The following is an 18503-nucleotide window of genomic DNA, read 5'->3' on the forward strand; positions in this document are numbered from 1 at the left end:
TGGTTTTGTACCAGCTTCACCCCCGTGTAACGGTCACATTTCTGACTCCAGTTGGGAACTACTTTACTTTTTTCAGGGGAACCCCGCTCGAACTCAGTCCTTCCCGATTCCAGTAAAAGTCACCGGAATCTCTGGTGCCAGGAGTCCCCCATTCAGCCAATCACAGCTGAGTGTTTCGGGCATGCGTACAGCTGGCCAATCAAAAAACGCCACCTTCATCCCTCCATTCCTGTGGCAGTTTTTTTTATAACGTGTGTGAGGATAGACGGAACATGGCCGTAGGACAGTAGCCAATCGGAACGGAGCGGCGAAGAGGCACAGGATGATTCCGCCCTCCGAGCTGGGATCAAGCTGGTTGCAGTGGGGAACAACAATGGCTTCGACCTAGGTCAGTACCCTTCTCAGGGAACTGGGTCGAACCTATTTTACTCATGTGTGGAATCGCCCTAAGCATGCATTCCCTATGGTCATCCCAGTATTTAACCCCTGCCATAAGCACTAGAAACTTGATTTTGAAAGCTGGGATTTTGAGGACACTGAATTCTGGGCTCAGGACCAAATCCTGTGTTGCTTGCTTCAGTTTAAACATCATACCTATTAGCAAAGTACTTGGTTGTCTTCTATCTGCTCTAAGCCTTCAACAGTTTTGACCCCCTCATCCAGAGGTGGGGATGTGGAATGGTATGGGATAGATCGTCCAATTTCATCAGAAGCTAAGCAGGGTTGTTACTTGGATGGGAGACCACCAAGAAAGACTCCAGAGGAAGGCAATGGCAAACCACATTTGCTTCTCACTTGCCTTGGAAGCCTCTTCCTGGGGTCATATACCCAACTTATATCTGTCAGCATATGCCCAGGTAGTTGATCTCTTGGCTCTGACCTGGCCATCCCAGCCTGGCCTGGTCTGGTCTAATCAGATTTCAGAAGCTACGTTGGGTCGGTACTTGGAAAGGAGACCACCAAGGAAGACTTTGCAGAGGAAGGCAATGGCAAACCACCTCGCTTGCCTTGAAAACCCCCATGGCATTACCATAAGTTGGGGCCAATTTGATGGCACTTTACGTGCATATATCAAGAGCCCCGTGGATGCTCCAATGTGTACTTAAGGATTGGTGCAGCCAAGGTTTTTTAATTTGTCTCAAGGAAGGAGATAGGAGGGAGATTCACAAAGAGGTGGGCAGAAAAACCTGCCTCCTCCAATGAAGCATGTGGAGAAAGAAACCTTTTGGTTGGTGGAGCTTCAACATTATCATCAGGCAGGGTGTCAAATGGAACCTTCAAAACCATTAGGGCTTGTTGGTTTCTCTAGACCTGACCATGGTGCCCTTGGCAACTGGCAGCTGAACGTGAGAACTGATGCGAACTGAAAAAGGTTGCGCTGGAGGTAGCGTGAGTTCAATACGAAATTTCTTTCTGTGGCGTTATCCTTATAATGGCCCAGTTGCTCAAGTATGAATTTCTCCTTGTACAGAAGCAAGGGCTAATCCATCTAAACCAGTGATGGCGAACCTTTTCGAGACCGAGTGCCCAAATTGCAACCCAAAACCCACTTATTTATCGCAAAGTGCCAACACGGCAATTTAACCTGAATACTGAGGTTTCAGTTTAGAAAAAACGGTTGGCTCCAAGGCGTGCGTTACTCGGGAATAAGCTTGGTGGTAGTCAGTGGCTTTTCTTTGAAGCAACCGTGCAACTCTTCCAACAGGTGAATCACAACCCTAGGAGGGTTTACTCAGAAGCAAGTCCCATTGCCAGCAACTGAGCTTACTCCCAGGTAAAGGATCGTGCTTTAGTTCTTCGCATGAAAATTAGTGGGGTTTAACAGCGCTTAACAGGGTTACCTACACTGCAATGCTAATAATCAAGCCCAGCGGCCCAGGCCAGCTTAGATGTGGGGGGCGACTCTGTTTGCGTGTGCCCACAGAGAGGGCTCTGAGTGTCACCTCTGGCACCCGTGCCATAGGTTCGCCACCACTGATCTAAACACTGTTAGCGTTCATTTCAATGGGCTTAAGTCTACTGTTGCCCATTTGTTCACTGTATTGTATCTGACGGCCGCTGTCAGAAGCAATATCCACAGGAAAGCCGGTGCAGCAAAACAGTCATCCTGCCCGTTACCAGCAATTGCACCTTTGCAGAAACAACCACCCTTTCTTTGCCATAGCAAACGAAGAAATTACTGTCTGGTTGTCTATCGCCATCTGATTTTTACTGGAAAGTTGTATTCTTAGCATTCATTTATCAGGAAAGTTGTTACTCTATTTTATTGTGGGAAGTGATTTAATTGTTGGCTGCCAGCCTGAGATTGCAAGGGGAGGGGCAGGATTTAAAAACAAATGAATACCTAAACAGCCCATAATTTCCCCCACCTGCATCACAGGGGGAGTTACTGAAATCTAAGCAGTGTGGATTACAAGGGTCAGCTGTCCAATAAATGTAAATCTGAGCTTCTTAAAACTTCTCGTGTACATATATCCAGTACAGGTGCCAAGTCCACTGTCTTGTATATCTGTGAAGTGCCGTCAAGTCGCAGTCGACTTACGGTAACCCCAGCAAGGGGCTTTCAAGGCAAGTTAGAAGCAGAGGAGGTTTGCCATCCCCTTCCCCAGTACAGCCTTTCTTGATAGTCTCTCTTCCAAGTACTAATTATGGCCAACTCTGCCTGGTGTCCAAGATCTGATGAGATGAGGCTAGTCCGGGATGTCTAGGTCAGAGCAGGGAGATCAACTACCTGTGACTGTGCCACTGAGTCACAACCGACTTGTGGCAAGGACCTTTCAAGGGAAGCGTAAAGCAGATGTGGTTTGCCATTACCTTCCTCTGCAGAGCCTTCCTTGGGTGGTATCCCTTTTAAGAACTGATCCTGCTTCGTTTCCAACTTACGGTGTCCCTGTACTATCTGAGACTTTTAAGGAAACAACAACTGAATGGAAAACTCCTGGTGTCCTTTTACCGCTGAGCTATAGAGAGTGTCTTAACCTACTGCATCTGTGTATGGTTCTCCAGTTGCACAGTGGCAGATAGGAAGGCGCTCCAAAGGGTGATCACTACTGCACAGAGGATTATCGGCTGCCCTCTCCCCTCCTTGGAAGAACTCTATAATTCCCGAAGCCTAAAGAAAGCCCAAAATATTCTGAGAGACCCGTCTCGTCCAGCACACTCTCTTTTTGAACTGTGACCATCCGGCAGACGATACAGGTCTATCAAAATGAGGACAAAGAGGCTTAGAGACAGCTTCTACTCTAGAGCTGTGGCTAGGCTGAACTCCGCGGCTTCGTGTTGATGTGTTTGGGGCTGTGTAGGGATGGGTGGAGGAAGGGGAAAGTGAGGATGGGGTAGGAGTCTGAATTTGTGCGCATCGAGGAATGATGCTGTAAATTTCGTTGTGCGTGCACAATGACGATAAAATGCTTATGCTTTACGTATCCCATCAAAGGGCTTTCAAAGCAAATGAGAAGCAGAGTTGATTAGGACGGGCTTCCTCTGCAGAGCCTTCCTTGGTGGTCTCCCACCCAAGTACTGATCCTGCTTGGCTTCCACGATTGGACAAGGTCACTCTATAGCAGGGGTCTTCAAACTATGGCCCTCCAGATGTTCATAGACTGCAATTCCCATGAGTCCTACCACTTGGCCATGCTGGCAGGGGCTGATGGGAATTGTACTCCATGAACATCTGGAGGGCCATAGTTTGAAGACCCCTGCTCTACAGCATGCCACCTTCTCTCTTTCCACAACCCTACAGGGTGCTTAAACAGAGCTTCTGCACAACTGAGGCTCCTTGTTCAATTCAGTGGAATGAAAAGCTTTTATGTGCCACACATGTGCCCTCCTGTGCCACACCTACACGAGTTCACCACATCAGGGTTAGTACTTGTCCAGTCTGCATGTGTTCCCATGTACCTCTAGAACCACAGGGGTTAGAACACGGGTGTCAAACTCACAGCCCTCCAGATGTTATGGACTACACTTCCCATCATTCCCTGCCAGCATGATGCTGGCAGGGGATGATGGGAACTGTACTCCATATCATCTGGAGGATCGTGAGTTTGACACCTGTGGGTTAGAAGAATGCTTTAAACAACTAAGTAAATGAAAACAGAACTGTCTAGGAATGTAGATGCTAAATGCATTGGGAAATTGGCCAGGATGAGGACAATCTACAAAGCGGAATTCTCTCCACGCAACAGCTGATGTAAGCATACAGTTCCAGCAGCCAGTCACCTCTGCTTATGGGCGAAGAAACTGCCAGAGGTCTGCAATATTCCGTCCATTACAGAATGAGCTCCGTCACCAGCCAGTCGACGTATAACCCCAACCAGATCATTTGGGGACAATCAAATGTAACTCACCAACAGTTGCAACCACCAGTAATCCATTGTTACCGTCGACAATCAACAGTCTAAAAAAGGTGCCAAACCTTTCAAAACAGTCCAATTTGAGAACCTTGCAATCAACTGGAAGAGCACTGCAGGTCAACACGACATGCAAATTTCACCAAGCCGAAATTTCACCAAGCCGAAATTTCACCAAGCCAAAATTTCACCAAGCCGAAATTTCACCAAGCCGAACACGGTGTTGCCTCTTTGCACATTAGGTGTACATTAAAATGTTTTTAAGTGCGTACCCCCCCAGAACGTAAGGTGCGACAGATGCAGCTTGCGAACGTATCTGTCCTACAGGTACACTGATCAGACGGCTTTGATTGGCTAGGATTCCCTGTCAAGTGAACACACAGCAGGTAAGCCCAGCCTTCTGCGAGACCATGCGTCCAATTGCCTTGAAATTCCTGTCGAGTTAGCAATGAGCAGTGAAGGAGCCCCGCATTGTTGCCAATAATTTAATAAAATCAATTAATACTGCTTAATAAATACGTAAAAGGAACTTCTCTTATCTTTCAAAAGAAAAATCTGCCACTTCGACAAAAGGTAAGGATGATTGTCCTGTGATTAACTAAGGCAAAACTGTTTTATGTGGGTTTTTCTCATTCTCTCTCTCTCTTATTCTTTCCCTCTTTTTTTTCTTTACATAAAGCAATCACATAAAAATAGTTTATAAATAGAAAAAATTCCAAAGGATTTCCCACCCTCCCCACCGCAGCCCATCCCAACAAAACAGGAAACGTTAGCAAAAAAAAGAAAAAGAAATCGCCCCTTTTGCTTCAAGTACGTGTAGATCATACAGTACTCTGAATCTTTGGATATTTTACAAGGACTCCGAATCGTAGACCGAAAGGGGGAAAAGAAACCTGCCGAAGGAAACGAATGTCTGCAAAACAGTTGTTCGGAAAGATGCCTGTACATATTTTTTTGTTTTGTTTAAAAAAGGGTGGAAAAGTCTGACGCCGTTTTTGAAAAGGTCCGGTTGCCCTTTCCCCTTCCCTCAACTCGTGAGCTGCAAAGACGCCATTTCGTGGACAAGGAAGAGGGGGAGGCAGTTCGTGGGGACGGGATAATTTCCCACGTGGTCTCCTAGTCAGAAAGAAAAGTCCTTGGCGAAGGGTCCCTTGGGAAGTAGGATCCTTGGGGAATGGGATCTGCAGCAGTTTTGAAGACCACGCAACCTTCTGCAGCCTGCGGAGAAAGGAGAAAAAAATATGTCAGGTCTGACTGTTTTAAGAACATAAGAACATAAGAACATAAGAACTAGCCTGCCGGATCAGACCAAAGTCCATCTAGTCCAGCACTCTGCTACTCGCAGTGGCCCACCAGGTGCCTTTGGGAGCTCACGTGCAGGAGGTGAAAGCAATGGCCTTCTGCGGCTGCTGCTCCTGAGCACCTGGTCTGCTAAGGCATTTGCAATCTCAGATCAAGGAGGATCAAGATTGGTAGCCATAGATCGACTTCTCCTCCATCAATCTGTCCAAGCCCTTTTTAAAGCTATCCAGGTTAGTGGCCATCACCACCTCCTGTGGCAGCATATTCCAAACACCAATCACATGCTATGCGTGAAAAGAAGAAGTGTTTTCCTTTTTTATTGAAGGTCTAATTCTTTCCCCCCCCAGCATTTTCTTAATGAATTGCCCCTGGTTCTAGTATTGTGAGAAAGAGAGAAAAATTTCTCTCTGTCAACATTTTCTACCCCATGCATAATTTTTATAGACTTCAATCATATCCCCCCTCAGACGTCTCCTCTCCAAACTAAAGAGTCCCAAACGCTGCAGCCTCTCCTCATAAGGAAGGTGCTCCAATCCCTCAATCATCCTCGTTGCCCTTCTCTGCACTTTTTCTATCTCTTCGATATCCTTTTTGAGATGTGGCGACCAGAACTGAACACAGTACTCCAAGAGCGGTCGCACAACGGCTTTATATAAGGGTATGACAATCCTTGCAGTTTTATTATCAACTCCTTTCCTAATTATCCCCAGCATAGAGTTTGCCTTTTTCACAGCTGCCATGCATTGAGTTGACATTCCCATGGAACTATCAACTAAGATGCCCAAATCCCTTTCCTGGTCGTCTGGTAGTTTTTCCGGGGTCATCTGGTAGTTTTTGCTCCTAATTTCACCCGCATCTATGGCTGGCATCTTTAGAAGCATGTCTTTCTATCCATGGCACAGTATGGAGTGATTGGATGATGGCAATACGTTATCATCCACTTTCGCCGCCACTTTGACAGTCAGTTTATCGGGCTAAGATTTTATGACAGAAGGTCATGCTCAGAAAAGAGGCCCGTTGTTGAAGGACCTTGCGAAACATGAACTTGGCACCTGGATTTTTCATTTCCTGTGATATTAAAATGGAACCGACCGCTCATATTTTGTCCAAGGTCAGTCCTCCCAACTCCGTCCAAAACCCTGTTGTCAAATCAACTTGCTTCTCCTGTCCATCAAACCCGGAGACACTTATCCTCAAATCTCTCACTCTCCTCCACATCTGAACACCTCCCTCAACAGCTTTTGGTGGCCTTCCCTCACCCTGCCCTTCCTTTCCATCAGTGGCTTTCGCTCCTTCACTGACAGCTACCCTGATGTCCTTTCTTAAACGTCCTTCCCTACCTTTATGTCTAGCAGCAATGGCGTAGGAGGTTATGTCTAGCAGCAGTGGCATAGGAGGTTATGTCTAGCAGCAGTAGCATAGGAGGTTATGTCTAGCAGCAGTGGCGTAGGAGGTTAAGAGCTCGTGTATCTAATCTGGAGGAACCGGGTTTGATTCTCCACTCGGCCACCTGAGCTGTGGAGGCTTATCTGGGGAATTCAGATGAGCCTGTACACTCCCACACACGCCAGCTGGGTGACCTTGGGCTAGTCACAGCTTCTCGGAGCTCTCTCAGCCCCACCTACCTCACAGGGTGTTTGTTGTGAGGGGGGAAGGGCAAGGAGATTGTAAGCCCCTTTGAGTCTCCTCCTCCTCCTCCTCCTCCTCCTCCTCCTCCTCCTCCTCCTCCTCCTTCTTCTTCTTCTTCCTTCAGATCTCTCTTCGGCAGCCACTTTTTTTTGCAAAGAAATGCATACCCCCAAAATGTAAATATGCCTCCAACTAAAACAAAGTCTGCAGAACTGCATTTGCTCCCGTTTCACCCCTTGCTAGCCATTCCTCTGCCTCTCATTACCTTCTCTATTCTGCGTCTCTCTCTGTTGAAATTTAGAAGAAGAGAAGAAGAGGAGTTTGGATTTATACCCCGCCTTTCTCTCCTGTAAGGAGACTCAAGGTGGCTTACAAGCTCCTTTCCCTTCCTCTCCCCACAACAGATGCCTTGGAGAGGTAGGTGGGGCTAAGAGAGACCTAAGAGGACTGTGATGAGCCCAAAGTCATCCAGCAGGAATGTAGGAGGGCAGGAACACATCTAGTTCACCAGATAAGCCTTTGCCATTCAGGTGGAGGAGTGGGGAAACAAACCTGGTTCTCCAGATTAGAATCCACCTGCTCTTAACCACTACACCACACTGGCTCATTCACAAGCTACAAAGTCCTTATGCTTTCTCACATGTCTGCCCAAGTTTTGTTGACCAGATGTACCCTGGGTGTTCTGTGCTTGGGACTTAATTCCAACTTGCAAATGCCTGATATTGATCGGAACCACGCAGCATGTGGAGAAGCGACTTCAACCCTCACCGTTTTCCCCACGTGAAGCACCCCTGGCGAGCCTTTATTTGTTCTACTGGCATGCAGCCCATTTCTACAGCTATCGACAATCTGTACATGAGTTTCCCCAAAGTGGCATACGGCTGTTTCTGAGGTCACTTCTGGTTGGGAAAACTACTCAGGTGGGAAGAGTTAAGCCCTCATGCACCACAATCTTGATTTGAATCCTCAAAGGCTCCATCTGCCAGCAAACAAAGGCGGAGCAGCCAGATGGGTGGGCTTTAGGCTAGTCTCCATCACCCAACTACAAAGGAAAACCGAAGAAGAGGAAGAAGGAGAAGAAGAAGGAGAAGGAGGAGGATGAGAAGAAGAAGGAGAGGAAGAAGAGGAAGAAGAAGGAGAAGAAGGAGGATGAGAAGAAGGAGGAGAAGAAGAAGGAGAAGGAGAAGAAGAGGAAGAAGGAGGAGGAGAAGAGGAAGAAGGAGAAGGAGAAAAAGGAGGAGGAGAAGGCGAGGAAGGAGAAGAAGAAGGAGGAGGAGGAGAAGGAGGAGGAGAAGGGGAAGAAGAAGAAGGGGAAGAAGAAGAAGAAGAAGAGGAGGAGGAGGAGAAAGAGGAGGAGGAGGATGGAGTTACACCCTGCTTTTCTCAACCATAAGAAGTTTCAAGGCAGGTTACAAACTCCTTCCCTTTCTCCCCCCACAACCAGAGGTGGGATTCAGGCGGTTCGCACTGGTTCTCCCGAACCGGTAGCTAACTGGCTGGAATCCCACCAGGGCAGCCACACTGCCGCCCTCCGCAGCCACTGCCTTCCCTCACCTCCCCCCACGCCCAACTTCGGAAAGGGGGAGGCGCAGCACAGCAGCCAGGTGGCGGGGGGAACCGGTGGTTGGAATTTTCGAATCCCACCACTGCCTACAACGGACACCTTGTGAGACTAGTGGGGCTGAGAGAGTTCTGAGATAACTGGGACTGGCCCAAGGTCACCCAGCAGGCTGCCTGTGGAGAAGTGGGGAATCGAACCTGGTTCACCAGATTAGAGTCCACGGTTCGTGTGGAGGAGTGGGGAATCAAACCCTGTTCTCCAGATTGGAATCCACTGCTCTCAACCACTACCCCATGCCGAATCTCCAAGTAGAAAAGAGATATCCAACGTGACTCTGGGATGAGGATGCCCCTCTCCCCTTGCCATTCGTTGGACATGAGTTGGTGGCACACAACACACACAAGTACAGCGAAACATATAGGGCATGCACAAAGCTTCAAGCTCCTCCAGCTTCCTCTGCTTATCGCAAGCTTTCAATGTTCACAATGTCACAAAACATTTGAAACTGAACACATCTTATTGGGACCAGAAGCACGCGATCCAAACATTGTAACCACCCCCACCACCCCCAATGAAAAACAGGTTAATTTGCTCATTCATTAACTGTTGACATTCCCACCCTTTGACGGCAACCCACATTTGCCTCGAAGGAGTCCGCCTCATTCCGGTGTATGGTACGACCCTCCCAAGAAAAACTGAACGGGACGTACCAAAACCATCCGCTGGACCGGACAGCAGGTGACTCAGTTGCTAGGTTCAGAAATGGGGGCCAGGTGGTTGAGTCCTGCCAGTCCACTAAACCCCGTACTCCACGGATCAGGGAGCGAGAAATATGGCCGCGCTGAGAGGCTGTCACCGGGGCCCAGGGCAAAGGTGAAGATCCCGCCGTTCCGCTCCATGTCGAGGTGCGTCCTCCCAAACAGCTTCATGTGGGTCTCCTCAAACTGGCTCTCCAGCTCTTGTAAATTCAGAGCGTTCTTGGCCCCGTCCATAAAATGCTTCGGGCTGGGGCCCGGAAGGCACATCCCTGCGCTGCCAAGATGGCTGCCCATCTCTTCCAGAGCTGGCGGCATCAGGAAGTTTTTCGAGTCCGGCGGGCCATTTTGTGCAAACAACAAGCTCGTGGCCCTCCAGGCGGCCGGCTTGCGCCCCCTCCTGGGCCGGGAGATCCGGCAGCTCTGGCGCTTGATGTGGCGGTGCAGGTGGTCCGAGCGGGTGAAACTCTTGTAGCAGAACTTGCACTGGTACGGCCGGATGCCTGTGTGGATGCGCATGTGGTTCTTCAGGTCGTAGTTGTGGACGAATTTGGCATTGCAGTGGATGCAGAGGTAGGGCCTTTCTCCAGTGTGCTTGCGCATGTGGATCTTCAGCTTGTCTTGCCTGTGGAGAGAAAGAACAATCAACTCTTCCGATACAGCTAGTTAGAATCATAGAATCATAGAGTTGGAAGGGAGCCCCAGGGCCATCAAGTCCAATCCCCTGCAATGCAGGGAAACACAATCAGAGCACTCCTGACAGATGGCCATCCAGCCTCTGCTTAAAAACCTCCCAAGAAGGAGACTCCACCACACTCTGAGGTAGCGCATTCCACTGTCGAACAGCCCTTACCGTCAGGAAGTTTTGATGTTTAGGCAGCATCTCTGTTCCTTCACCACCCATGAGAAAGGCAACGAGGAGAAGGGCAGAGAAGGGCAACGAGGATGATTGAGGGACTGGAGCACCTTCCTTATGAGGAGAGGCTGCAGCGTTTGGGACTCTTTAGTTTGGAGAGGAGACGTCTGAGGGGGGATATGATTGAAGTCTATAAAATTATGCCTGGGGTAGAAAATGTTGACAGAGAGAAATTTGTCTCTCTTTCTCACAATACTAGAACCAGGGGGCAAACATTGAAAATGCTGGGGGGGGGGGGGGAATTAGGACTAATAAAAGGAAACACTTCTTCACGCAACGTGTGATTGGTGTTTGCTGCCACAGGAGGTGGTGATGGCCACTAACCTGGATAGCTTTAAAAAGGGCTTGGACAGATTTATGGAGGAGAAGTCGATCTATGGCTACCAATCTTGATCCTCCCTGATCTGAGATTGCAAATGCCTTAGCAGACCAGGTGCTCAGGAGCAGCAGCAGCAGAAGGCCATTGCTTTCACCTCCTGCACGTGAGCTCCCAAAGGCACCTGGTGGGCCACTGCGAGTAGCAGAGGGCTGGACTAGATGGACTCTGGTCTGATCCAGCAGGCTAGTTCTTATGTTCTTATGACTCCTGGCCCTAGCCTCTGGAGCAGCAGAAAACAAGCTTGCTCCCTCACCAACATAACATCCCTCCTAATATCTAAACATGGCTATCATGTCGCCTCTTAACCTTCTCTTCACCGAACGAAACATATTGAGCTCCTCAAAGGGCATGGATTCCAGACCTTTTATCATTTTGGCTGCCCTCCTCGGTTCCAGCTTGTCAATATGCTTCTTAAATTGCGGTGCCCAGAACTTTACACAATATTCCAGACGAGGCCTAACCAATGCGGAATAGAGAGGTGCAATCACATCCCTCAATTTAGACACTATACTCCTATTGATATAGCCCTGAATCGCATTGGCTTTCTTTGCTGCTCCATCATACTGCTGACTCATGTTGAATTTGTGGTCCATTAAGACTCCCAGATCCCGTTCACGTGTAGCGTTGCCAGCCCACAGAGGTGAACTAGCCATTATGGCAGCAGGGATTTTTGCTGGTTGTCTGGCACCTTGCCAGCTTGCAAGGCTGGACTCTTGCGATTACCAGCTTGTTCTAGCCCACAGAGCGGAAGAAGATGAGTTGGATTTCTACCCCATTTTTCTCTACCCCAAGAAGTCTCAAAACAGCTTGCAACTCCTTCCCTTCCCTCTCCCCACAACATACACCTTGTGAGGCACTGTCCAGTCCAGGTGCTCAGGAGCAGCAGCCGCAGAAGGCCCTTGCTTTCACCTCCTGCACATGAGCTCCCAAAGGCACCTGGTGGGCCACTGCGAGTAGCAGAGAGCTAGACTAGATGGACTCTGGTCTGATCCAGCAGGCTAGTTCTTATGTTCTTATGAGGCAGGTGGGACTGGGAGAGTTCTGGGAGAACTGTGACTAGGCCAGTAGGCTTCATGTGGAGGAGCGGGGAATCAAACCCAGTTCTCCAGATCAAAGCTTTCCCAGCCAGAAGCCACAGGTTGTTGCAGGTTTTCTGGGCTGCATGGCCGTGGTCTGGTAGTTTTTGCTCTTAACGTTTCACCAGCATCTATGGGCATCTTCAGAGGCATGTCATGGTGAGATGTAACTTTCACTGTAGCTACAAACATTTTTTTAAAATGTTTAAAAACTATCATGACAGCCCAAGCCAAAGGGATCCATGTGCAAAGACTGAGGTATCATAAGAACATAAGAAAGAGCCAGCTGGATCAGACCAGAGTCCATCTAGTCCAGCATTCTGCTACTCGCAGTGGCCCACCAGGTGCCTTTGGGAGCTCACATGCAGGAGGTGAAAGCAAGGGCCTTCTGCTGCTGCTGCTCCTGAGCACCTGGTCTGCTAAGGCATTTGCAATCTGAGATCAAGGAGGATCAAGATTGGCAGCCATACATCAACTTCTCATCCATATCAATTTCCAAATAAACACTGCGAAAGTCTACATCCAGCAGGTGGCAGCATAAAGCCGCATAACAGCTTCATGGGCTCCTGTCTGGAGACCGGCTTGTCATCTGGGAAAGCGTGGTGGTGGCGAAAAGTGCCATCCAGTCACAGCTGACTTATGGCAATCATGTAGGGTTTTCACGGTAAGAGACGTTTAGGGTGGTTTGCCATTGCCTGCCTCTCTATTATGACCCCGGACTTTCTTGGTGGTCTCCCATCCAAGTACTAACCAGGGCTGACCCTGCTTAGCTTCTGAAACGGGGCGAGCTCGGGCTGTCCAGGTCATGGATGGCAAAGTTCACCCCAGCAGGTACCCCAAGCTGGAAGAAGAAGAAGAAAAGAAGGAGAAGAAGGAGAAGAAGAAGGAGAAGGAGGAGAAGGAGAAGGAGGAAAAGGAGGAGAAGGAGGAGGAGAAGGAGGAGAAGGAGAAGGAAAAAAGGAGAAGAAGAAGGAGAAGGAGGAGAAGAAGGAGAAGGAGGAGAAGGAGGAGGAGGAGGAGAAGGAGAAGGAGAAGGGGAAGGAGGAGGAGAAGGAAAAGGAGGAGAAGGAGAAGAAGGAGAAAAAGAAGGAGAAGAAGGAGGAGAAGAGTAGTAGTAGTAGTAGTAGTAGTAGTAGTAGTCGTAGTAGTAGTTTGGATTTAAATCCCCCCTTTCTCTCCTGCAAAGAGACTCAAGGGGGCTTACAATCTCCTTTCCCTTCCCCCCTCCCAACAAGCACCCTGTGAGGTAGGTGTGGCTGAGAAAGCTCCAAAGAACTGTGACTAGCCCAAGGTCACCAAGCTGGCACGTGTTGGAGTGCACAAGCTAATCTGGTTCACCAGATAAGCCTCCACAGCTCAAGTGGCAGAGCAGGGAATCAAACCCAGTTCTCCAGATTAGAGTGCACCTGCTCTTAACCACTACACCGCTACTGGACTCGAATGTAGTTGTTCTACTGCAGCCCAACATGCCCGCCCTCTGAAACTATCCTGAGAATTCAGAAGCTGGCTATCCCGATGATATGGACAAATGCACCCCGCAAGCACTGGATCCTACTAAAAAAACCCAAACAGATACATGGAAGCCACTGGGAAAAACGGAGCGGGTATTGGGTCAAGGGAGCCTCAAAACAGCATCGCAACAGAGGGCCTTTTGTGAGCTGGTGGCAGTGCCACACGTGCTCAGCCGGCATGCCACAGGGCGGGTGCAACATGCTCAGGCTTTTCCAACATGGCCCCCACCCCACCCCCCGGCTGACCTTAACCCTGATGCTTGTACGAGCACGCCTCGGTTGCTGACGTGAACGGCTGGTAAGGCCATTAAATGCATTCCAGGCCGAGCGCGAGAAATTGTTCAGCCAGCGTGAATTAGCTCCGAGTGAAAGGGGCGGGGCCGTGGCTCAGCGATAAACAGATGTGTGTCTGTCATACGGAAGGTCACAAGTTCGATCCCCCGGCATCGCCAGCTACGTCTAGGACAGAGGTAGGGAACCTGCGGCTCTCCAGATGTTCAGGAACTACAATTCCCATCAGCCTCTGTACCCTCTAGGAGCAGGGCTAAGAAGGATCCTGGTTTGAGATACCGAAGCACTGATGCCAATCAAAGGATGCGGGCTACAAAGACCGACAACCGGACTCAGGGGAAGACGTGTGTATAACTCCCAGAGCCTTTGACAGTGTGAATGGGCTTTGGACTTTCCTGCAACTCCTTTGGATGAAACTGTGTTCCTGCATGGCAGGGGGTTGGACTTGATGGCCCCTCTGGTCTCTTCCAACTCCAGCTGAATTTGGTGCTGGATTGGTGCAGCCCTCAGAAGAGACCCATTCTCCTTGCTGGAGAATGTCTATAAAATTGAAGTCTATAAAATTATGCATGGGGTAGAAAATGTTGACAGAGAGAAATTTTTCTCTCTTTCTCACAATACTAGAACCAGGGGGCATCCATTGAAAATGCTGGGGGGAAGAATTAGGACTCATAAAAGGAAACACTTCTTCACGCAACGTGTGATTGGTGTTTGGAATATGCTGCCACAGGAGATGGTGATGGCCACTAACCTGGATAACTTTAAAAAGGGCTTGGACAGATTTATGGAGGAGAAGTCGATCTATGGCTCCCAATCTTGATCCTCCTTGATCTCAGATTGCAAATGCCTTAGCAGACCAGGTGCTCAGGAGCAGCAGCAGCAGAAGGCCCTTGCTTTCACCTCCTGCCCGTGAGCTCCCAAAGGCACCTGGTGGGCCACTGCGAGTAGCAGAGTGCTGGACTAGATGGACTCTGGTCTGATCCAGCAGGCTAGTTCTTATGTTCTTATGTTCTTATGATCTCATCTTCAACCAGTACCTGGAGAAACACTTGTCAGGGATGCTCTAGGACGGTTGATCCTGCATTGAGCAGGAGGCCGGACTAGATGGCCTCTATGGGACCTACCCAACTCTACGGTTCTGTCTTTGGGCCCCAAAGGAGAGGCAAATTTGCTCTCTTTTCTTTCGCTCTTGGCAGGTTCTGACGGCTCCGCCGTTCCCCCACAGAAGCCTTTTCAAACGCCTCTGTGAATTTAACTGGACTGCAGAGGCAAATAAATTCCCAGGTCTGGCCTCACCGAGGATAATTAACGGCTAATGAGCGGGGCCTTTAAGAAGAATAATATCATCTGGCAAGAACACGATATTGAAGCTTACAGGTTTGGGGGGAGGCCTCATTTCCGACACAGCGTTGGGGAATTGTACAAATTCCTGCCAAGCCTGACACTTCCCTGTTCTTTGAAACCACGTGCAAGCAGAAAATCATGTTGTCGCTGAATAGGATTCTGTCTTTAACAAGACCCACATCATGCAAACACTTTTTTTTTTGCCATCAAGTCACTGCTGGCTGATGGCGCCCCCAAAGGGTGTTCAAGGCAAAAGATGTTCGGAGGTGGTTTGCCATTGCTTGCCTCTGCATTGTGACCCATCCAAGTGGCATTCAAGGGAGGGGAGTGAGGGGCCCCGGAATCTGGATCTGGCCCACCCACCTTAGCCGAGGGAGCGGAAGGGGAGTGAGTGAGGGGTGGCATGCAAGGGAGGGGAGGGGACCCAGCATCTGGACCTGGCCCACCTACCCTAGTAGAGGGAGGGGGAGGGTAGGGAGGGTGGCATGCAAGGGAAGGGGAGGGAGTGAGGGGTGGCATGCGAGGGAAGGGGAGGGGACCCACCTACCCTAGTAGAGGGAGGGGGAGGGTAGGGAGGGTGGCATGCAAGGGAAGGGGAGTGAGTGAGGGGTGGCATGCGAGGGAAGGGGAGGGGACCCAGCATCTGGACCTGGCCCACCTACCCTAGTAGAGGGAGGGGGAGGGTAGGGAGGGTGGCATGCAAGGGAAGGGAGGGGACCCACCTACCCTAGGAGAGGTAGGGGGAGGGAGTGAGGGGTGGCATGCGAGGGAAGGGAGGGGACCCACCTACCCTAGGAGAGGTAGGGGGAGGGGGAGGGTGGCATGCAAGGGAAGGGGAGTGAGTGAGTGAGGGGTGGCATGCAAGGGAGGGGAGGGGACCCAGCATCTGGACCTGGCCCACCTACCCTAGTAGAGGGAGGGGGAGGGTAGGGAGGGTGGCATGCAAGGGAAGGGGAGTGAGTGAGGGGTGGCATGCGAGGGAAGGGGAGGGGACCCACCTACCCTAGTAGAGGGAGGGGGAGGGTAGGGAGGGTGGCATGCAAGGGAAGGGGGGTGAGTGAGGGGTGGCATGCGAGGGAAGGGGAGGGGACCCACCGACCCTAGGAGAGGTAGGGGGAGTGAGAGGGGTGGCATGCGAGGGAAGGGGACTGAGTGAGTGAGGGGTGGCATGCGAGGGAAGGGGGGGGACCCAGCATCTGGACCTGGCCCACCTACCCTAGTGGGAGAGGAAGTAGGGGGGGAGTGGGGAGGGTGGCATGCAAGGGAAGGGGACTGAGTAAGTGAGGGGTGGCATGCGAGGGAAGGGGAGGGGACCCACCGACCCTAGGAGAGGTAGGGGGAGTGAGAGGGGTGGCATGCGAGGGAAGGGGACTGAGTGAGTGAGGGGTGGCATGCGAGGGAAGGGAGGGGACCCACCTACCCTAGGAGAGGTAGGGGGAGTGGGGAGGGTGGCATGCAAGGGAAGGGGACTGAGTGAGTGAGGGGTGGCATGCGAGGGAAGGGAGGGGACCCACCTACCCTAGGAGAGATAGGGGGAGGGTGGCATGCAAGGGAAGGGGAGTGAGTGAGGGGTGGCATGCAAGGGAGGGGAGGGAGGGGGCCTGGCATCTGGACCTGGCCTACCCACCCTAGCTGAGGGAGGGGGAGGGGAGGAGGGGGTGGCATGCAAGGGAAGGGGAGGGAGTGAGGGGTGGCATGAGAGGCAAGGGGAGCTTCCAAGAGCTGCTTAGCTCCCAAGAGCTGATAAAGTTGGGGCTGCCTGGACCATCTATCCGGGTCAGGGGAAAAAAGACATCTAAAAAGTGGTTTGCCATTACCTCCCTTTGCATCGTGACCCTGGACTTCCTTGGCCCTTTCTGCACATCTAACACAGGATGACAATGGGATATAACTTGTTGTGGGCGGGAACTTTCCACAGGTCCCACCTCTGCATCGGGTCTACCCCAACCAGGCTTAAACGAGAACTGCGCTATCAGTCATTCTTTTTAGAAAGGCCCGGTTGGAGCTGGCACCAAGTGAACGGTCCCACGTGTTACTCGGCTGCGCCTTGTTTTGTCCTCCCTGCCATGCAGGAAAGCATGGACATCCAGAGATGTCAGTATGTCTGCAGGAGTTGTCCGTGGCCGGCTGCATTGTGAAGCAGTGGCGTACCGCCCATTGGGCAAAGTGGGCAGTTGCCCAAGGCGCAGAAATGTTTTGTCACATGGGGGCGTCTGATTTCTAAGCCCCACTCACTTTGGCTAAACCCTGCCCATTCTATGCCAGAGTCACCATAAGTCAGCTGCAACTTGCCAACAGGTTTTACCCAACTGGTTAGTTTAAAAAGAGGTATTGTTTGGCCCTGTATCAAGCCACTGAAATGGGCTATACCAGCCCTACTCCTTTTGGCATTCCCCACTTGAAAAGTGGCATTTATTTTGATGGATTGATTGATTTTCCACGTTGACAACGTTCTTAAAGGAACCCCTTCCTCTCTTCCTAATTTCCCGTCTTTCATGTGTTCAGCGATGGTAGATAAAGATTAGAAAACGACAGAGCGCATCCTGCCGAACTGCCCATTTTACTATGACTTTCGACTTCAGTACATGACTCCCGTTCTGTGCGCCTTACCTGGAAGATCTGAAGTATCCCACGCCTCCTTTCTTCTTGCAGGCTCTTCTCGGCAGATAATGAATCAGGTTGCCCAAGTTTGCCTTCGGACGAGTGGGTTACATAAACGGCTGACTGAGACTTAACAATTCTTCACAGTTGGCGTGACCTCTTTATTTTACAACCTACCCTCCCGAGTTTGTGTTTGTCATAATCTTTCACCTCTCTCCCTGATTTTACCACTATCAATAGTGCTGATCCTATTTTGGTTTCATGTTTACTTATATCTGGAGCTGAGTTTGTTTCGAAATGAACATTGACTGACTGACTTTCAAAGACTCCTGAGAGGAAAGGAACAGTCCCAGTTTGGGCATGAGGGAAAATCTGCCCCCATGCCTCTGGGTAAACTGACTATATAACGGGGTCCCAGGAACAGTCCCAGTTTGGGCATGAGGGAAAATCTGCCCCCATGCCTCTGGGTAAACTGACTATACAACGGGGTCCCCATACAGTTGCCATTCACCCCCTGACAACCAGCAAGGGATTGGAGGGGAGGACTTACTAGCTGTAAACCAGGGGTGTCCAACTCTGGTGCTTCAGATGATCATGGACTACAATTCCCATCAGCCCCAATTGGCCTTGCCAGGAGGAGCTGATGGGAATTGTACTCCACAAACATCTGAAGCACCGGAGTTGGACACCCCTGCTGTAAACAGAGACCAGTGCCCACGTCACTTCCAGAAGTGACATCATAATATTACCGACAACCCCGAGGACGGTCTGGTATTTCTCAAAAAA

At 50.4% G+C, this 18503-nt stretch overlaps 1 protein-coding gene across 2 annotated transcripts in view; it reads right to left on the bottom strand.

Moving 5' to 3' along the window:
- Positions 1-4823: 4823 nt before the first annotated feature.
- ZBTB7C (zinc finger and BTB domain containing 7C) overlaps positions 4824-18503 on the bottom strand; it is a 319668-nt gene continuing 305988 nt past the window's right edge. For both annotated transcript variants that reach the window (XM_048502738.1, XM_048502737.1), the window contains 2 exons: positions 9555-10224; positions 4824-5570 (listed from right to left, as the gene is read on the bottom strand). In XM_048502738.1, coding sequence (XP_048358695.1) covers positions 9588-10224 — 637 coding nt within the window. In that variant the 3' untranslated portion in view covers positions 4824-5570; positions 9555-9587. The remainder of the gene's footprint in view (positions 5571-9554; positions 10225-18503) is intronic.

The sequence above is a fragment of the Sphaerodactylus townsendi genome, linkage group LG07, assembly GCF_021028975.2.
Source record: "Sphaerodactylus townsendi isolate TG3544 linkage group LG07, MPM_Stown_v2.3, whole genome shotgun sequence".
Classification (NCBI taxonomy): Eukaryota; Metazoa; Chordata; class Lepidosauria; order Squamata; family Sphaerodactylidae; genus Sphaerodactylus; species Sphaerodactylus townsendi.